At 48.3% G+C, this 13,830-nt stretch overlaps 1 protein-coding gene across 1 annotated transcript in view; it reads left to right on the top strand.

The window, feature by feature from the left end:
* The window catches only part of PCNX2 (pecanex 2), a 278,237-nt gene that overhangs the window by 241,638 nt on the left and 22,769 nt on the right, over nt 1–13,830 (top strand). Inside the window, exons 26-28 of the mRNA XM_089897420.1 lie at nt 1,893–2,146; nt 9,906–10,139; nt 13,412–13,524. Coding sequence (XP_089753546.1) covers nt 1,893–2,146; nt 9,906–10,139; nt 13,412–13,524 — 601 coding nt within the window. The remainder of the gene's footprint in view (nt 1–1,892; nt 2,147–9,905; nt 10,140–13,411; nt 13,525–13,830) is intronic.

Raw genomic sequence — 13,830 nt, 5'->3', positions numbered from 1 at the left:
ACCACCACAGCCAACAAAAACTACCCCAGTTGATTGGCTGTCCTTCCTATCTTCTCTCATTTCTTTTCTTCTCTTCACCATGACTTTGGTTTAAGTGGTTTGTACTTATGGTTATTAGCACCTGTTACCACTGTCCTGTCATCATTAATTCGTTCCTTATCCTCTTATCCTCCTAGGGCAGCCCATCTCACTGTTGAACTCATAGTTGTTAAAATGACCTTTGTTATAGTAAACGCTATAGCCTGAAGCTTTTTCCCATTGGTCATAATGATGCCCTCTGGGACTACAGAGAAGATCAAGTTCACATTTCCACCACAGCCCTTCAGATAGTTGTTGAAGATGACCATTGTCTCCCCTGAAGTCTTCTTTTATGCAAAGTCAAAGTCCCTGGATCTTTTAGTCATTCTTCAGTAACATAATTTGAGTTGTTTTACAACCCTGTAGCTTTCTTGACATGTAACTAACAATCTGTATGATCTTGTTCAAATCAGTATTATTATTATTTTTTAATGGAGAAAGTGTAACTTGCCCAAATCATCTAGTTTTATTTCGTTTTATCAGTAACCCTTTATGTGTAGCATCCAAAGGAATAACACGAAGTCTGTTCTGACGCTTGCTGTCCCTTTGTTTTGGTCGCATCAAGATCACATTCAGTTTTCAAGTGTTATCCTAGTTCGGGTTCATATGTTCAAAGAAGTTACCAAAGTATTTGTTAAGTATGCTACTATATATTAATGAACAGTGTGCCTGGTTTTTTGAACCAAGATGGAGGACATTCTGTTTATTTCTACTAATTTTCTTTCTTTCTTTTTTTTTTTTTTTTGCGGTACGTGGGCCTCTCACTGCTGTGGCCTCTCCCGTTGTGGAGCACAGGCTCCGGACGCGCAGGCTCAGCGACCATGGCTCACGGGCCCAGCCGCTCCGCGGCATGTGGGATCTTCCCAGACCGGGGCACGAACCCGTGTCCCCTGCATCGGCAGGCGGACTCTCAACCAGTGCGCCACCAGGGAAGCCCTCTACTAATTTTCGATGTATTAGTTTCAGTCTGCCAAAGCCGTTTGGCGAGACGTCCTTAGATTGTTAACTCTGCATTCCAGGAGGTACCAGTAATTTCACGTCATTAGCATACAGTATATGTTTCCCCTCAAATCATTAACAAAAATATTAAAGACGATATGGTGTCTCATTCAGCAAAGATCATTGACACCCGTTATCCTATGTTTTTAGAACTAGCTCCTTTGGAAATATGTTTGGCTCACCCAGGGCTCACAGACATGGGAGATGAGGTGGTGCACTTTGGCTGTGAAGCTCTTCCAGGACACCCCTCCTGGTAACACTTCAACATGCACCTAGCTGCTCTCAGACCTTTCCACCCGCCACTTTCTTTAGCCTCCTGTCTGCTTAGCCATGACCTGCAGGTTTCTGGAAAGGGGAACTCAAGGATATAACCATCCTGCATTTTGGCCATTCTCGTCCACGACCACCATGAGAATGTGTCTCTTCTAACACAAAAAAAACCAGGAGGAGATGAGAATCAGAAGGGATATGGATGAATAAAAGAATTAATGATTATGGGACTTCCCTGGCAGTCCAGTGGTTAAGACTCTGTGCTTCCAGTGCAGGGGGGGCGTGGGTTGGAGCCCTGGTCCAGGAACTAAGATCCCACATGCCGCGTGGCCAAAACAAAAAAAGCAAAAGAAAAAAGCATTAATGATTGTAAGATCGGCAACTTATTTGGGGGTACTTGTTTGAACTAAGAACTACACAAATCTCCTGATTTCTAAACTCTCTTCAGCATCTTTCCCTCAATAAGGGCAAGGGGAAAATCCGTTCGAAACGAAGATTATCCTACGGCCTCTTTACAACTGCCATCGTGTTTGTTACTCTGCCAGGAACCTACTGCCAGCAGAGGGAGGTGGAAGCCATCACAGAGGGCGATGAGGATGACAGGGGTTGCTGCTGCTGCAAACCAGGTCACCTGCTCCACCTGTTGTCCTGCAATGCCGCCTTTAACCTCCGCTGGCTCACCTGGGAGATCACGCGAGCGCAGTACATCCTGGAGGGCTACAGCATCATGGACAACAACGCGGCCACCATGCTGCAGGTTTTTGACCTCCGAAGGGTCCTCATCCGATACTACATCAAGGTATTTGCTCCGGGTCCCAGACCCTTGTCTGAGTAATGATGCTGGGCTGGCTCCAGAGGCTCCTGGAAAGCTTTGTAAAGAGCTTAGGAGGCTTCTCCACAGCTTGTGCATCAGAGGCTTAGCTAGGTTTCAGAGCCACCGGTTTCGTGAAAAAGCCTCGAGGGCTTTGGGTTGGCCTGACATGCGAGCCCCAAGTCCTATCCTAAGCCTGGGCACGAAGAGGTAGTCTGTTTTCTTGCCTGGACCTTCTTCTCCCCTTTTAACACCACATGAGTTGGTTGACAAATGGAAACATCCTGGAAATATGACCAGACCTCAATTTTTACGAGTTATAAGGATCAATTTAGAGGCTCTGCAAATTTTTACCTTTTAGAACCAGAGTTAATTTTTTAAGCTCATGATAAAAATGCAAAAATAGAGTTAAATGATCCAATCAGGATTAGCTATGACAGCCTTTTCTTACTTACTCATACGGGGACTAGTACATTTTTTCAGTTGCTCTGTACCTACATCTGCTCAACCTGTATTCAGCCTCAGAACATGTGCTGGTTTTGAATAAGTCTCCTAGAGGAGACTTACGTGAGACTTGACCAAGGATGCAGCATGATAATAGGGGCGAAAGTGTTTTCTGAGGGGGACGGGACGGGCGAGGGTGTCTGTGGCTGAGGGTGTCTGTGATGGCTCCTATTCTGAGGGACTACTTTGCATGGTGAAAGCCCTGGGTGGTCCTCAGAGGGGTCCACATTTTAATGCCGTTCACAAGGAAGAAGCTCATCCACCTGAGACCCCAAACTCTCTGCCAGCTGAGGCTGAGACAAGTGGTCCAGCAGAAGTAAGGAAAGAACAAAATGGAAAGGTAACACGGGCGCCTGAAATTTCAGGAATTTCCATCAACTGAAAAGGAGCATGTTTAGAAATTGGAAATGACTCCTGGGGGGAGCCCCAGCGTCTGCAGCAATAGCTGCTAAATTGTTCAGGAAGTAGAATTCAGACGATGAAAATCAGAAGGTTAAAGAACTCCTAATGATTCCACCCCAAGGTTACTGCAACAAGAGATGTTGGTGCGACAGAGATGTTCTATAGCAGAATATTTAAAGCAGCTTGAGGAGTTCGTGCTCACCACCTTCGTGTGTGCTAGAGGGATGCAAAACTTTACATCCAGACCTCACACAAAATGATAAATGTTTGCCCAACCTCACACAAATTGGGGAAGATTTGGGAAGTGAATCAGGAAGTTGTGATCTTTTGCTGCACGACTCCATGTTAGTTCCCGTGGCCGTTATATCTGAGACCCAAGAAGTTTCTCATAGAGTCAACTCTTGGGAAGTTGGGTCTATCAGCTGGTATTGACTTGGCAGTGGGCCGTGAAATGCCAGTGGCACACGCACGCAGGAAGTGTGTTCCCCTCACACGTAAAAGAAGCTCTTCTCCAAGTCCTCAGGGATCAAGGTCCCTTCCAGCTCCCAGCTCCACCATTTTTAGTGTCTCCCCCATCTTAAGGCTTAAATGGATGGAGAGAGGGACACAGAAAGTGAAGGCCAAGGGCATGCACAAGCTATTCCTTAAGAAGTTTCCTGAGGGACTTCCCTGGTGGTCCAGTGGTTAAGAGTCTGCACTCCCAATGCAGGGGGCCCCGGTTCGATCCCTGGTCAGGGAACTAGATCCCGCATGCATGCCGCAACTAAGACCCGGCGCAGCCTAAATAAATAAATAAATAATAGATTTTTTCTTTTTTCTTAAAGAAAAGGAGGTTCCTGAAAGGTACCACAGTACACTGTAGCTGTGTCCCATTGGCCAGAAGAGATTGTCATATGCCAGCTTCGAGGGGGGTCTAGAAAGGGTATTCTGGGCAGCCATGAACCCAGACAGAAACTGTGTGTCATGGAAAAAGGGGAAAACAGATGTTAAATGGCAACCAGCTCTCTCTGGTGCCTCCCTCCCAAAGGAGAGGGTCCCTTGAGGACCCGCTTTAGTTCTAGGTGGCAACAGGATGGGGTCATTGCAGGGGGGCTAGATCCAGGGGCCGACAGCAGCCGTGCCAGGGCTGGGAGCTTACTCCGAGGTGGCAGCTGGGGACAGCAGTCTAGATGGGCCAGATGGATGAGCCCCAGAGCCACATGTCTCCTTGGTGCCTGAAGAACAGGGCAGAACAGAAGGGGCAATTCAAGATGGCGGAGGAGAAGGACCTTGAGCTCAGCTCCTCTCGTGAAAACACCGAAAACACAAGCAAGTGCTGAACAGCCATCGATAAAAAAGACTGGAAGAACAGAACAAGGCTGTCTGTGTGCCGCCAGAGCCCTCTGCTGCTATCTCTGTTGGGCTTTCCACTCCCCACCCTTTCCTACGCATGCATGGCTGCATCCCAGCCCCCTCTTCCTGCGCTGCTCTTTCAACCTGAGCTCCCAGGGCAGCTCCCCCTCACATCCTCCCTGGGGTCCGGGCTGCCATGTGCCTCCCCGTCCTCTGAAACCTTTTCTCTTTCCCTTCTGGCAACTCGCTGCTCCCTCTGTGGGTCCCCAGACCTGAGTGTGATGACTTACCTGTGGAGGTGCCCGTAGTTTTTAGATGGACGAAGGTTCCAGGTAATGCAAAATCTGAACCATCCAGTCTGGACGGACGAGATCCCAGTGTAGGCAAGAGTCTGCAGGATCTGCTCCAGGCGTTAGTGGTGAGGATGGAGTTCAAGATTGAGCCACGTCCCTGTGAATCTGGAGCTCCCCGTAGACAGCTCTTCCATGGGCCAGACGTGTGGACAGACAGGCCTCACATGATGGGGCCAGCAGGTCGCCGAGTGGGTGAGAGGGGAGAACGAAGAGCTGAGGTGCCCCCTCTGGGTCCACCTGCTTGGCTTTTCCGGAAGCCTGGGGGTGCTCCATGCCAGGACCTGCCTTTTGATGCCTCTCACTCTCTCTTCACAGTCCTCCTCTCCTAATGTTACAGGGAATAGCTAAATCGGACTCCATGTTGGATCTGTTTCTGTTACTTTAACCTTTGCTTTCCGCTGCTTTGGTTCAGTAAAAGGATCCTGTCTATACATAATGGCCCGCCTCAGGGAACCCTGCCCCTCTGCCTAGATATTAAACCAAAGTGCCTTTGTTCAGGGCAACATCCGGCCCCTGTCCACCTGTGCATGGCTGCAAGAAAGAAGAAATTAACACACCCCCTGCCCGAGGCTGGCCGTTCCAGGGGATATTTGCAAAACTTATGGCCTTTTTACTTTACTTCCTCACTCCCTCCCCCTCTCTGTGCTATAAAAGAAACTGGCATCCAGACCCCGATAAGATGGTTCTTTCGAGACTTTAGTCTGCCATCTTCTCAGTCTGTCAGCTTTCCGAATGAAGTCGTATTCCCTGCCTCAGCACCTCGTCTCCCGATTTATTGGCCTGTCGTGTGGCAAGCAGAGTGAGCTTGGACTCGGTAATGCTAACTCCTGGCAACATGCCTCCTGATTCCCTATACGTTTTCTAAAATGACAGTTTGCAATCTGATAAACAAACCCAGGCTAACGTGTGAGTAGTGGAGGGCTGAGGGAGGCCCCCAGAATCCGCCGGGAGACAGTGGGCTTGTGGGAAGACTGTCCATTGACCTTGTTTTCTACGAGCGGGCAGTGATGCCGACGTGAGAGCTTGGCGGGGGGGGGGGGGGGCGGGCGGGCAGGAGAGGCGCACAGGGCGATGGTTTGTGACCCATCGGGTGATTCACAGGAGCCAGGGGACAGACCTGCGGCATCAGGATCCCCCAGCCAGCCAGATCATTACAGATTGCCACGTCCTACCCAGAAATTCCCATTCTCTGCACCTGGGGAGTGCCCCGAACACCTATATTTTGAACTAAGTTCCCTAGGTGATTTGATATGCAACTAGGCTTGGAGACTACTATAGACATTTGTGCTCAATGGAATCAGTGCTCAGGAGAGGCTGAGATTTGGGGGCAGACAGAATCAGTGCTCAGGAGAGGCTGAGATTTGGGGGCAGACAGATCTCATGGTACCTCCTGGTAATTCACATCAGCACCAGTAAGGCCTGTTCACACGAGACTTTCTGTAAACATCACGCTCAGTGCCTTCCTACCCTTCGGGGACCGGCAGCTCAGAAAGTCTACTCATCTCCCTGGTACAGTTAGTTCAAGGAAATTTCAGGAGTGCTGAGTGCCTATGACGACAGGAAAAACAGCACTTTAAGGTAAAACCAAATGAATATATATCAGTCCACTGTATAGCACAGGGAGCTGTATCTCGGTGCTCTGTGAAGACCTAGATAGGTGGGATCGGGGTGGTGGGAGGGAAGGGATATATGTGTACATATAGCTGATTCACTTCGTTGTACAGCAGAAACTAATGCAACATTGTAAAGCAATTATACTCCAATAAAAAAAATTTTTTTTCTTCTTTGGCCTAGGCTACTCAGTGAACGAAATTGCCTTTGTAGCCCTGAACTGCTTCAAGTTTCAGGGGTTTGGTTTCATTCTTTTTATTATTTTTATTGGACAGAAAGAAAAGCTTGGAATAATTCCTTTGCACAAAAGGATTTTTTTTTTAAATCTCGTAATAAACTGGGTCAGTTCTCCCCACCCTCTATGAATATATTTGAAATCATTTCCTTTCTGACGACTGGAGGTTTTCCCTGGTGCCTCGTCCATCTCTCCTCCATTCATTAGTGATTAAAACCCTCTAGCCGTCAAGAAATCAGCTTTCTGTGAGGGCCTGCTTTCCCAGCCACCATTGTTTCTGCACAGCTCTTAGAAAGGAGATACGCTTATCACCTGCCCTGCAGGATACGGTGGAAAGTACCCGAGGATGTGGGCCTGCCTGCCAGGTCCCCCTCTTAGAATGCGCTGTCTGGGAGAATATGCTGATCTACGATGAAAATGAGAGGCCAGGAGGATCCCTGCTAGAGGAGCCAGATATGGTGAATTAATTCAGAAGAGGCCCTGCTTTCAACACGGATCAGGTTCCATGCAGTCAATTCGTGTCACCATCCTGACTTAGCAGTTTGACTTAGTGTGAGATCCGTTTCATCTTGACAGATTCTGAAGGATTTCACACCGTTCATTGACAGAATTTCTGCCTAAATAAAGGGGAAATGGGGTACGGTTTGCAGCCAGTTGGAGTGGTTCTGTTTCCTCCCAGTGAGAGGAGTTGGTACTGACTCCGAGGGAAAGCCAAGCGTTCCACTCAGAAGCCAACGCTGCAAGAATTTGCCAGAAGTAGAGGAGGGAGTTTGAGCCTCTGGGATTCAAAGTCCTTGTTAACTATTCTGATTTCATCGGCGGAGGGGTTATTTTCATTCCTCCCTAGAAACGAGTGAAAAGGTTAACGCTCAGCTTTCCATTTTTGTTTGTTATTTCTGTCTGGTACACGTGATTAGGACATATCGAGGAAAAACTCGACCAGATGTTTGCTCGAGCCAGGTGTTCAGACAGACCAGATTTCTGTCTTGCTTTTGTAATTGTCAGCTGAGAAGCCGTGCCTTTGATCACGGTCACGTTTCCTCTTTAGCTCGTGACTTTGGACCGAGCACTTAGACCGTCTACCTCATAGAAGCTTTAAGTTACCCCGCCAGCTGGTAGAAAATAGAACACCCTCCAGAGTCTTGATTTACGTATTTGAATATTAGATGTGCACTCTGGTGACCATGGGAGATTCAGCTGTCTCCTCTTTTCTGAATCCCCTGCTCGAAACCTCTCCTGAGCTCTGCTACTGCTGCCCGCCCTGGGCCTCAAGCTTGCGGGGTACGTAAGTCATAGATGCCAAAGATAGGACGGTGATTATGATTTTTGCACACGTCCCATGCGCCAGGCCAGGTGCTAAGTGCTTCATATGCATGATCTCATTTTAAACCTCAAAACAGTGATGAAGTGTGGCCGTGATTAGTGCCTCTGTCTTTTGCCCCTCTGCTTTCAGCTTCCCCTGGCCTCTTCCTTGTTTCCTCTTTCCTTCCCTCCTTCTCTCCCTCCCTCCCTCCCCTGAAGGGGTTTCCTAAGGCCAGCAGTGCTGCTTGGACGCAAAGCTGCAGAGGTTGGGGAAACATGTGAACTACTGAATTTTGCTTACTGTCTGCGGACTTCATGCTTCCGCTCCCCCGCCTGGGGGTCAGGTGGATGATGGAGCCTAACAGAGATTATGCCCCAAAGAAGGAAGACCACACACCACGAGCCACAGATGAGCCTTCTCCAACGTGCAGGCTGCGCTCGGTCCTAACAGCAGAGAGAGGCTGAGTCAGGCGTTTGCTGTGGTTTTGCCCAAATCCAGAGACCGCTTGTGTCTGTCCGCTCAGCATTCAGACTCCTGCAGTAACCTGAAATCAGGCACCTCGGCAACCTCTGACCTTGGTGCTCTGGATTTTCCATCCCAGCTAAAGGGAGGAAGAGAAGGGGAGCTGGGGGATGCTGCCTAGCAAAGGGCCCCTCTGCCCACTCACCTCCGTCGCCGAAGCCCTGCTCACGTTCATCCCGTGTGCATTACTTTCTGTCTTCTCGCCTGGCCGGAATGCCTTTTATAATCGGAGAAGGGTTGGATTCTACGGGAGCAGGAGCCACTGCCTTCTTTGCATCAAACGCCGCCCCTGCCCCTCCCATCACTCTCGGTTTGCATACAGGATGCATCAGCCCCGGTGGCACCAGCCACTTCCCTTTTCCAGTGATAACGCAAGTGGAGTGGGGTTGCAAGGGACTTGTCCGTAGATGCTACCGTCTGTTCCTGATGTGTCCACAGCAGACTTGGATTTTTCTTTTTCTCTGTCACGTGTTTACTTCTCCAGGCTGGATGCTAGCCTTCTTGAAGGATGAACTCATTCGAAAACTATAAGATGGCTTTCAATAAATCTGTAGCTCAGAATCATAAAGCCTGAAGGTGGTGTTTTCCCTAGTTGGATTCATAAGTGGAATGTCTGATGAAGGAGGACACATGGTTCTTTAAGGACACTTAGTTCTTTAAGGAACCTCCATACTGTTCTCCATAGTGGCTGTAACATGGGTTATTTTTGAAGACATCACAGATGTCCACTGTCTGGGTACCCAGGATTATGTATACGTGTGTGTGTGTGTGTGTGTGTGTGTGTGTGTGTGTGAACAATTTTACATCATAAGTACTTTCCATAAGTACCTTGTTGCTTTAGCTCATGACACACACTTTGTCTGAGGCCCTGGAGGAGGACGTGCCCTGATCTGTCCAAGCAGCGTCAGCCCAGCCTGGCCTCCAGGAAGCCTAAAGAAACCGTGATGCTTTTGTGTGCATCTCTCAGAAAGGATGGCGCTGGCTGTCATTCTTTCTCACCAAGGAGATTCTGATCTGGTACATTCTGCTAGCATTCTCCTCTTCTCACGTCCCTCTTCCCTCCACTGACTCTCAAGAGAGAACATTTAAAAACATCTCCAGTGGGTTCTGTGCATTAAATCTAGCAGGGGGCTTCCCTGGTGGCGCAATGGTTGAGAGTCCGCCTGCCGATGCGGGGGACATGGGTTCGTGCCCCGGTCCGGGAGGATCCCACGTGCCACGGAGCGGCTGGGCCCGTGAGCCATGGCCACTGAGCCTGCGCGTCCGGAGCCTGTGCTCCGCAACGGGAGAGGCCACAACAGTGAGAGGCCCGCGTACCGCAAAAAAAAAAAAAAAAGTCTAGCAGGAAAAACAAATGATACCGCCTGTGGGGATCTCATGTCTCATACTTCCCTGATGTTGATTTACTTTATGAAATACAGTTGAAAAAGTCTTTCTGGCTTTGGAATGGCTATAAGGGCTCAAAATCTTGCTTTCTCTTGGCAGAGTATAATATACTATATGGTGACATCCCCCAAACTGTTTTCCTGGATCAAAAACGAATCCCTTCTCAAGTCCCTGCAGCCCTTTGCCAAGTGGCATTACATTGAGCGTGACCTTGCAATGTTCAACATGAACATCGATGACGACTATGTCCCGTGTCTCCAGGGGATCACTCGAGCCAGCTACTGCAACGTGTATCTGGAGTGGATTCAGTACTGTGCACGGAAGAGGCAAGAGGTAGGTAGGGGAGGTGGGGCTGAAGAGTTGAGTGTAAGTTTAAAAAGCAAGGAGCCTTGTAAAGACCATCTCTTTCTTTTCTTTTTTTAAAATTTAATTTATTTTTTACACAGCAGGTTCTTATTAGTTATCCATTTTATACATATTAGTGCATACATATTAATCCCAGTCTCCCAGTTCATCCCACCACCTCCCCCTGCCGCTTTCCCCCCTTGGTATCCATACGTTTGTTCTCTACATCTGTGTCTCAATTTCTGCCATGCAAACGGGTTCATCTGTACCATTTTTCTAGATTCCACATATATGCGTTAATATACGATATTTGTTTTTCTCTTTCTGACTTACTTCACTGTGTATGACAGTCTCTAGATTCATCCACGTCTCTACAAATGACCCAATTTCGTTCCTTTTTATGGCTGAGTAATATTCCATTGTATATATGTGCCACATCTTCTTTATCCATTCGTCTGTCAATAGGCATTTAGGTTGCTTCCATGTCCTGGCTATTGTAAATGGTGCTGCAATGAACATTGGGGTGCATGTGACTTTTTGAATTACGGTTTTCTCTGGGTATATGCCCAGTAGTGGGATTGCTGGGTCATATGGTAATTCTATTTTTAGTTTTTTAAGGAACCTCCATACTGTTCTCCATAGTGGCTGTATCAATTTACATTCCCACTAACAGTGCAAGAGGGTTCCCTTTTCTCCACACCCTCTCCAGCATTTGTTGTTTGTAGATTTTCTGATGATGCCCATTCTAACTGGTGTGAGGTGATACCTCATTGTGGTTTTGATTTGCATTTCTCTAATAATCTCTTTCTTATACTATAGACTGTAATGAAATAGAGGCAAGGAAGGATACTAGTATTTGCTTTTTGTAATATATATAAATTTATTTTATTTATTTTTGGCTGTATTGGGTCTTCGTTGCTGCGTGTGGGCTTTCTCTAGTTTTGGCGCGTGGGGGCTACTCTTTGTTGCAGTGCGCAGGCTTCTCATTGCGGTGGCCTCTCTTGTGGAGCATGGGCTCTAGGTGCGCAGGCTTCAGTAGTTGTGGTGCGCAGGCTCACTAGTTGTGGCACACGGGCTCTAGAGTGCAGGCTCAGTAGTTGTGGTGCACGGGCTTAGTTGTTCCGCGACATGTGGGATCTTCCTGGACCAGGGCTCGAACCCGTGTCGCCTGCATTGGCAGGCAGATTCTTAACCACTGCGCCACCAGGGAAGTCCCAGGACACTAGTATTTGGATAAGTGTTTGTTTAACAATTAAGCAAAATGAAATGGAAGAATTCATATACCACGTCTCCAGTGAAGGGGCCTTGAAGGTACGTTTTCCTGTTTACTGTGTTCAGAGTCAGTGCAGTGTTAAGCCTCCTTCACGGTTTTAAAACTCTGGACAATTCTGTGTTTAGAGTTACTTTTTGAGATTTCCGTACAGAGTATATCTGTGCTGAAATGCAGAGGATTTGCCGAACGTGTTGAATCGTGGACCAGCACATTCTGTTTAGCAATCAGACAGTCCAAGCTACTCCCGTAGGTTTGTGTGTGTGCGCGCACGCGCATCGTTGCTCACATGCTGAGGACACTTCTGGAGATGAAAGCAGCCTCTTAGAAATGAAACCAAGGACACTGACATCTTAGAAAAGGAAGACAAGGAAGGAGACAAGGAGGAGAAAGGGGAGGTAGGCAAGTGGAGGGGGTCGGTCATGTCTGCTTCTCAGGATTTGGAAAGCTTCTCGCAATGTGTTTTTGAAGGAAATGGTAGATCCACGTTGAAATGGCCTTCTCGACAGCTGATGAAGTGTGTTGTGTGACCCGTAGAGGGTAAACCAAATTATGACACTAGCCCAGGTCCTTGACCTTTGCCTGAGTGATGGAAAACAGGTGGGAGAAAGAGTAGGTGGCAGAGTCTGCTTCCTCCAGATGCAGCCGGAAGAATGTGTGCTGAGATCCTAACCCACGCTGAGCCTCTCCTGGTGGCTGAAATAGTCAAAGAATCTACTGATTTTCCTGGCTATCCCCACAATGGTGGCACTCCTCTTTCCTCAGCTGGCTCATAAAAATGAAATTATTTCTCTTTTCTTGCAAAAGGGACTTTAAGTTTAAATTCCTTCTGCATCTCCCCATGCCCCTCTTTTTAAGCTATGGATGACCCCCTTCATTTAATTGTTGGAGTTATGGTCAGCTCAGTGGGCTTCTTGTTGTTGAGGCAACAGAAAACCCTCATTTGCACTTGATTCCCATACTACTTCTCTCCCTGCTGGTGTGCCTGTGCCCTGCATTGGACACGGTTAAGGTGGGCGTTGGACAGGGTTAAGGTGAGCATTGAATAGGGTTAAGATGGGCGTTGAATAGGGTTAAGGTGGGCGTTGCACAGGGTTAAGGTGGGCATTGAATAGGGTTAAGGTGGGCATTGAATAGGGTTAAGGTGGGCGTTGCACAGGGTTAAGGTGGGCATTGAATAGGGTTAAGGTGGGCGTTGGACAGGGTTAAGGTGGGCATTGAATAGGGTTAAGATGGGCATTGCACAGGGTTAAAGTGGGCGTTGAATAGGGTTAAGGTGGGCGTTGAATAGGGTTAAGATGGGCGTTGAATAGGGTTAAGGTGGGCATCGAATAGGGTTAAGGTGGGCATTGCACAGGGTTAAGGTGGGCGTTGAATAGGGTTAAGATGGGCTTGGACAGGGTTAAGGTGGGCACTGAACAGGGTTAAGGTGGGCGTTGCACAGGGTCAGGTGGCGGTTCATTTGACTGCAAGCTCTCACCATCTTCCTGACCTCGAGGTGCCATATTCACAATTCCAGGGAAACAGGCCAGCCAGCCTCGTGTTAGTCCCTTTACTTTCCTAAGGTAGTTTCCCCATTTAAATTTTTCTTTTTTTTTTTTTTTTTTTTTGCGGTACACGGGCCTCTCACTGTTGTGGCCTCTCCCGTTGCGGAGCACAGGCTCCGGACGCGCAGGCTCAGCGGCCATGGCTCACGGGCCCAGCCGCTCCGCGGCATGTGGGATCTTCCCGGACCGGGACACGAACCCATGTCCCCTGCATCGGCAGGCGGACTCTCAACCACTGCGCCACCAGGGAAGCCCCCCATTTAAATTCTTTTTCCACGTCCAACCTCAAGAGAAACTCAGGAAGCAGAGTTTCCCATCTGTCAGGTCACTTTAATGGGGCCCGGGTGACCACCGTGGGTGACACAGGGAAAGCCTCTGCATTTATAGTTGTCTGTTGGTCCGGAACCCACGTGAAAGCTGAATTAACATCCTTGTTCTTCCAGCCCTCGAAGCACCTGGACAGTGACGAGGACTCTCCTCTGGTGACTTTGTCGTTCGCGCTCTGCATCCTGGGCAGGAGAGCTCTGGGGACTGCGGCTCACAACATGGCCATCAGGTACCTGGGGAAACAGTTGTCACAGACACCAGTTGGCATTTTATATGTTGGACAGATTTTTGTCCATCGTTTTCTTTATTTTAAAGTTAGACTGCTCCTACTTCTTCCAGAGTGTTCTCTCCCTAATAAATCATGTTGGGCCTCTGAGAAGACTTTATAACCACGGTGATCTGGAGAATTAGATGTAGAAACAGCCGTAATACAGAACAGTCAAAACCCCCGAATTCTGGGTATAGGGCGTTGTTCTATGTTACAAGGTTCCTTGTGAATTTTCTGGGAAGATTAAATGAAATCATGCATGCAAAG

Source organism: Delphinapterus leucas, chromosome 16, assembly GCF_059928025.1.
Source record: "Delphinapterus leucas isolate spDelLeu-1000000601 "Yukka" chromosome 16, BTC_Dleu_Yukka2, whole genome shotgun sequence".
Taxonomy (NCBI): domain Eukaryota; kingdom Metazoa; phylum Chordata; class Mammalia; order Artiodactyla; family Monodontidae; genus Delphinapterus; species Delphinapterus leucas.
This window is presented reverse-complemented; position numbering and strand designations above follow the sequence as displayed.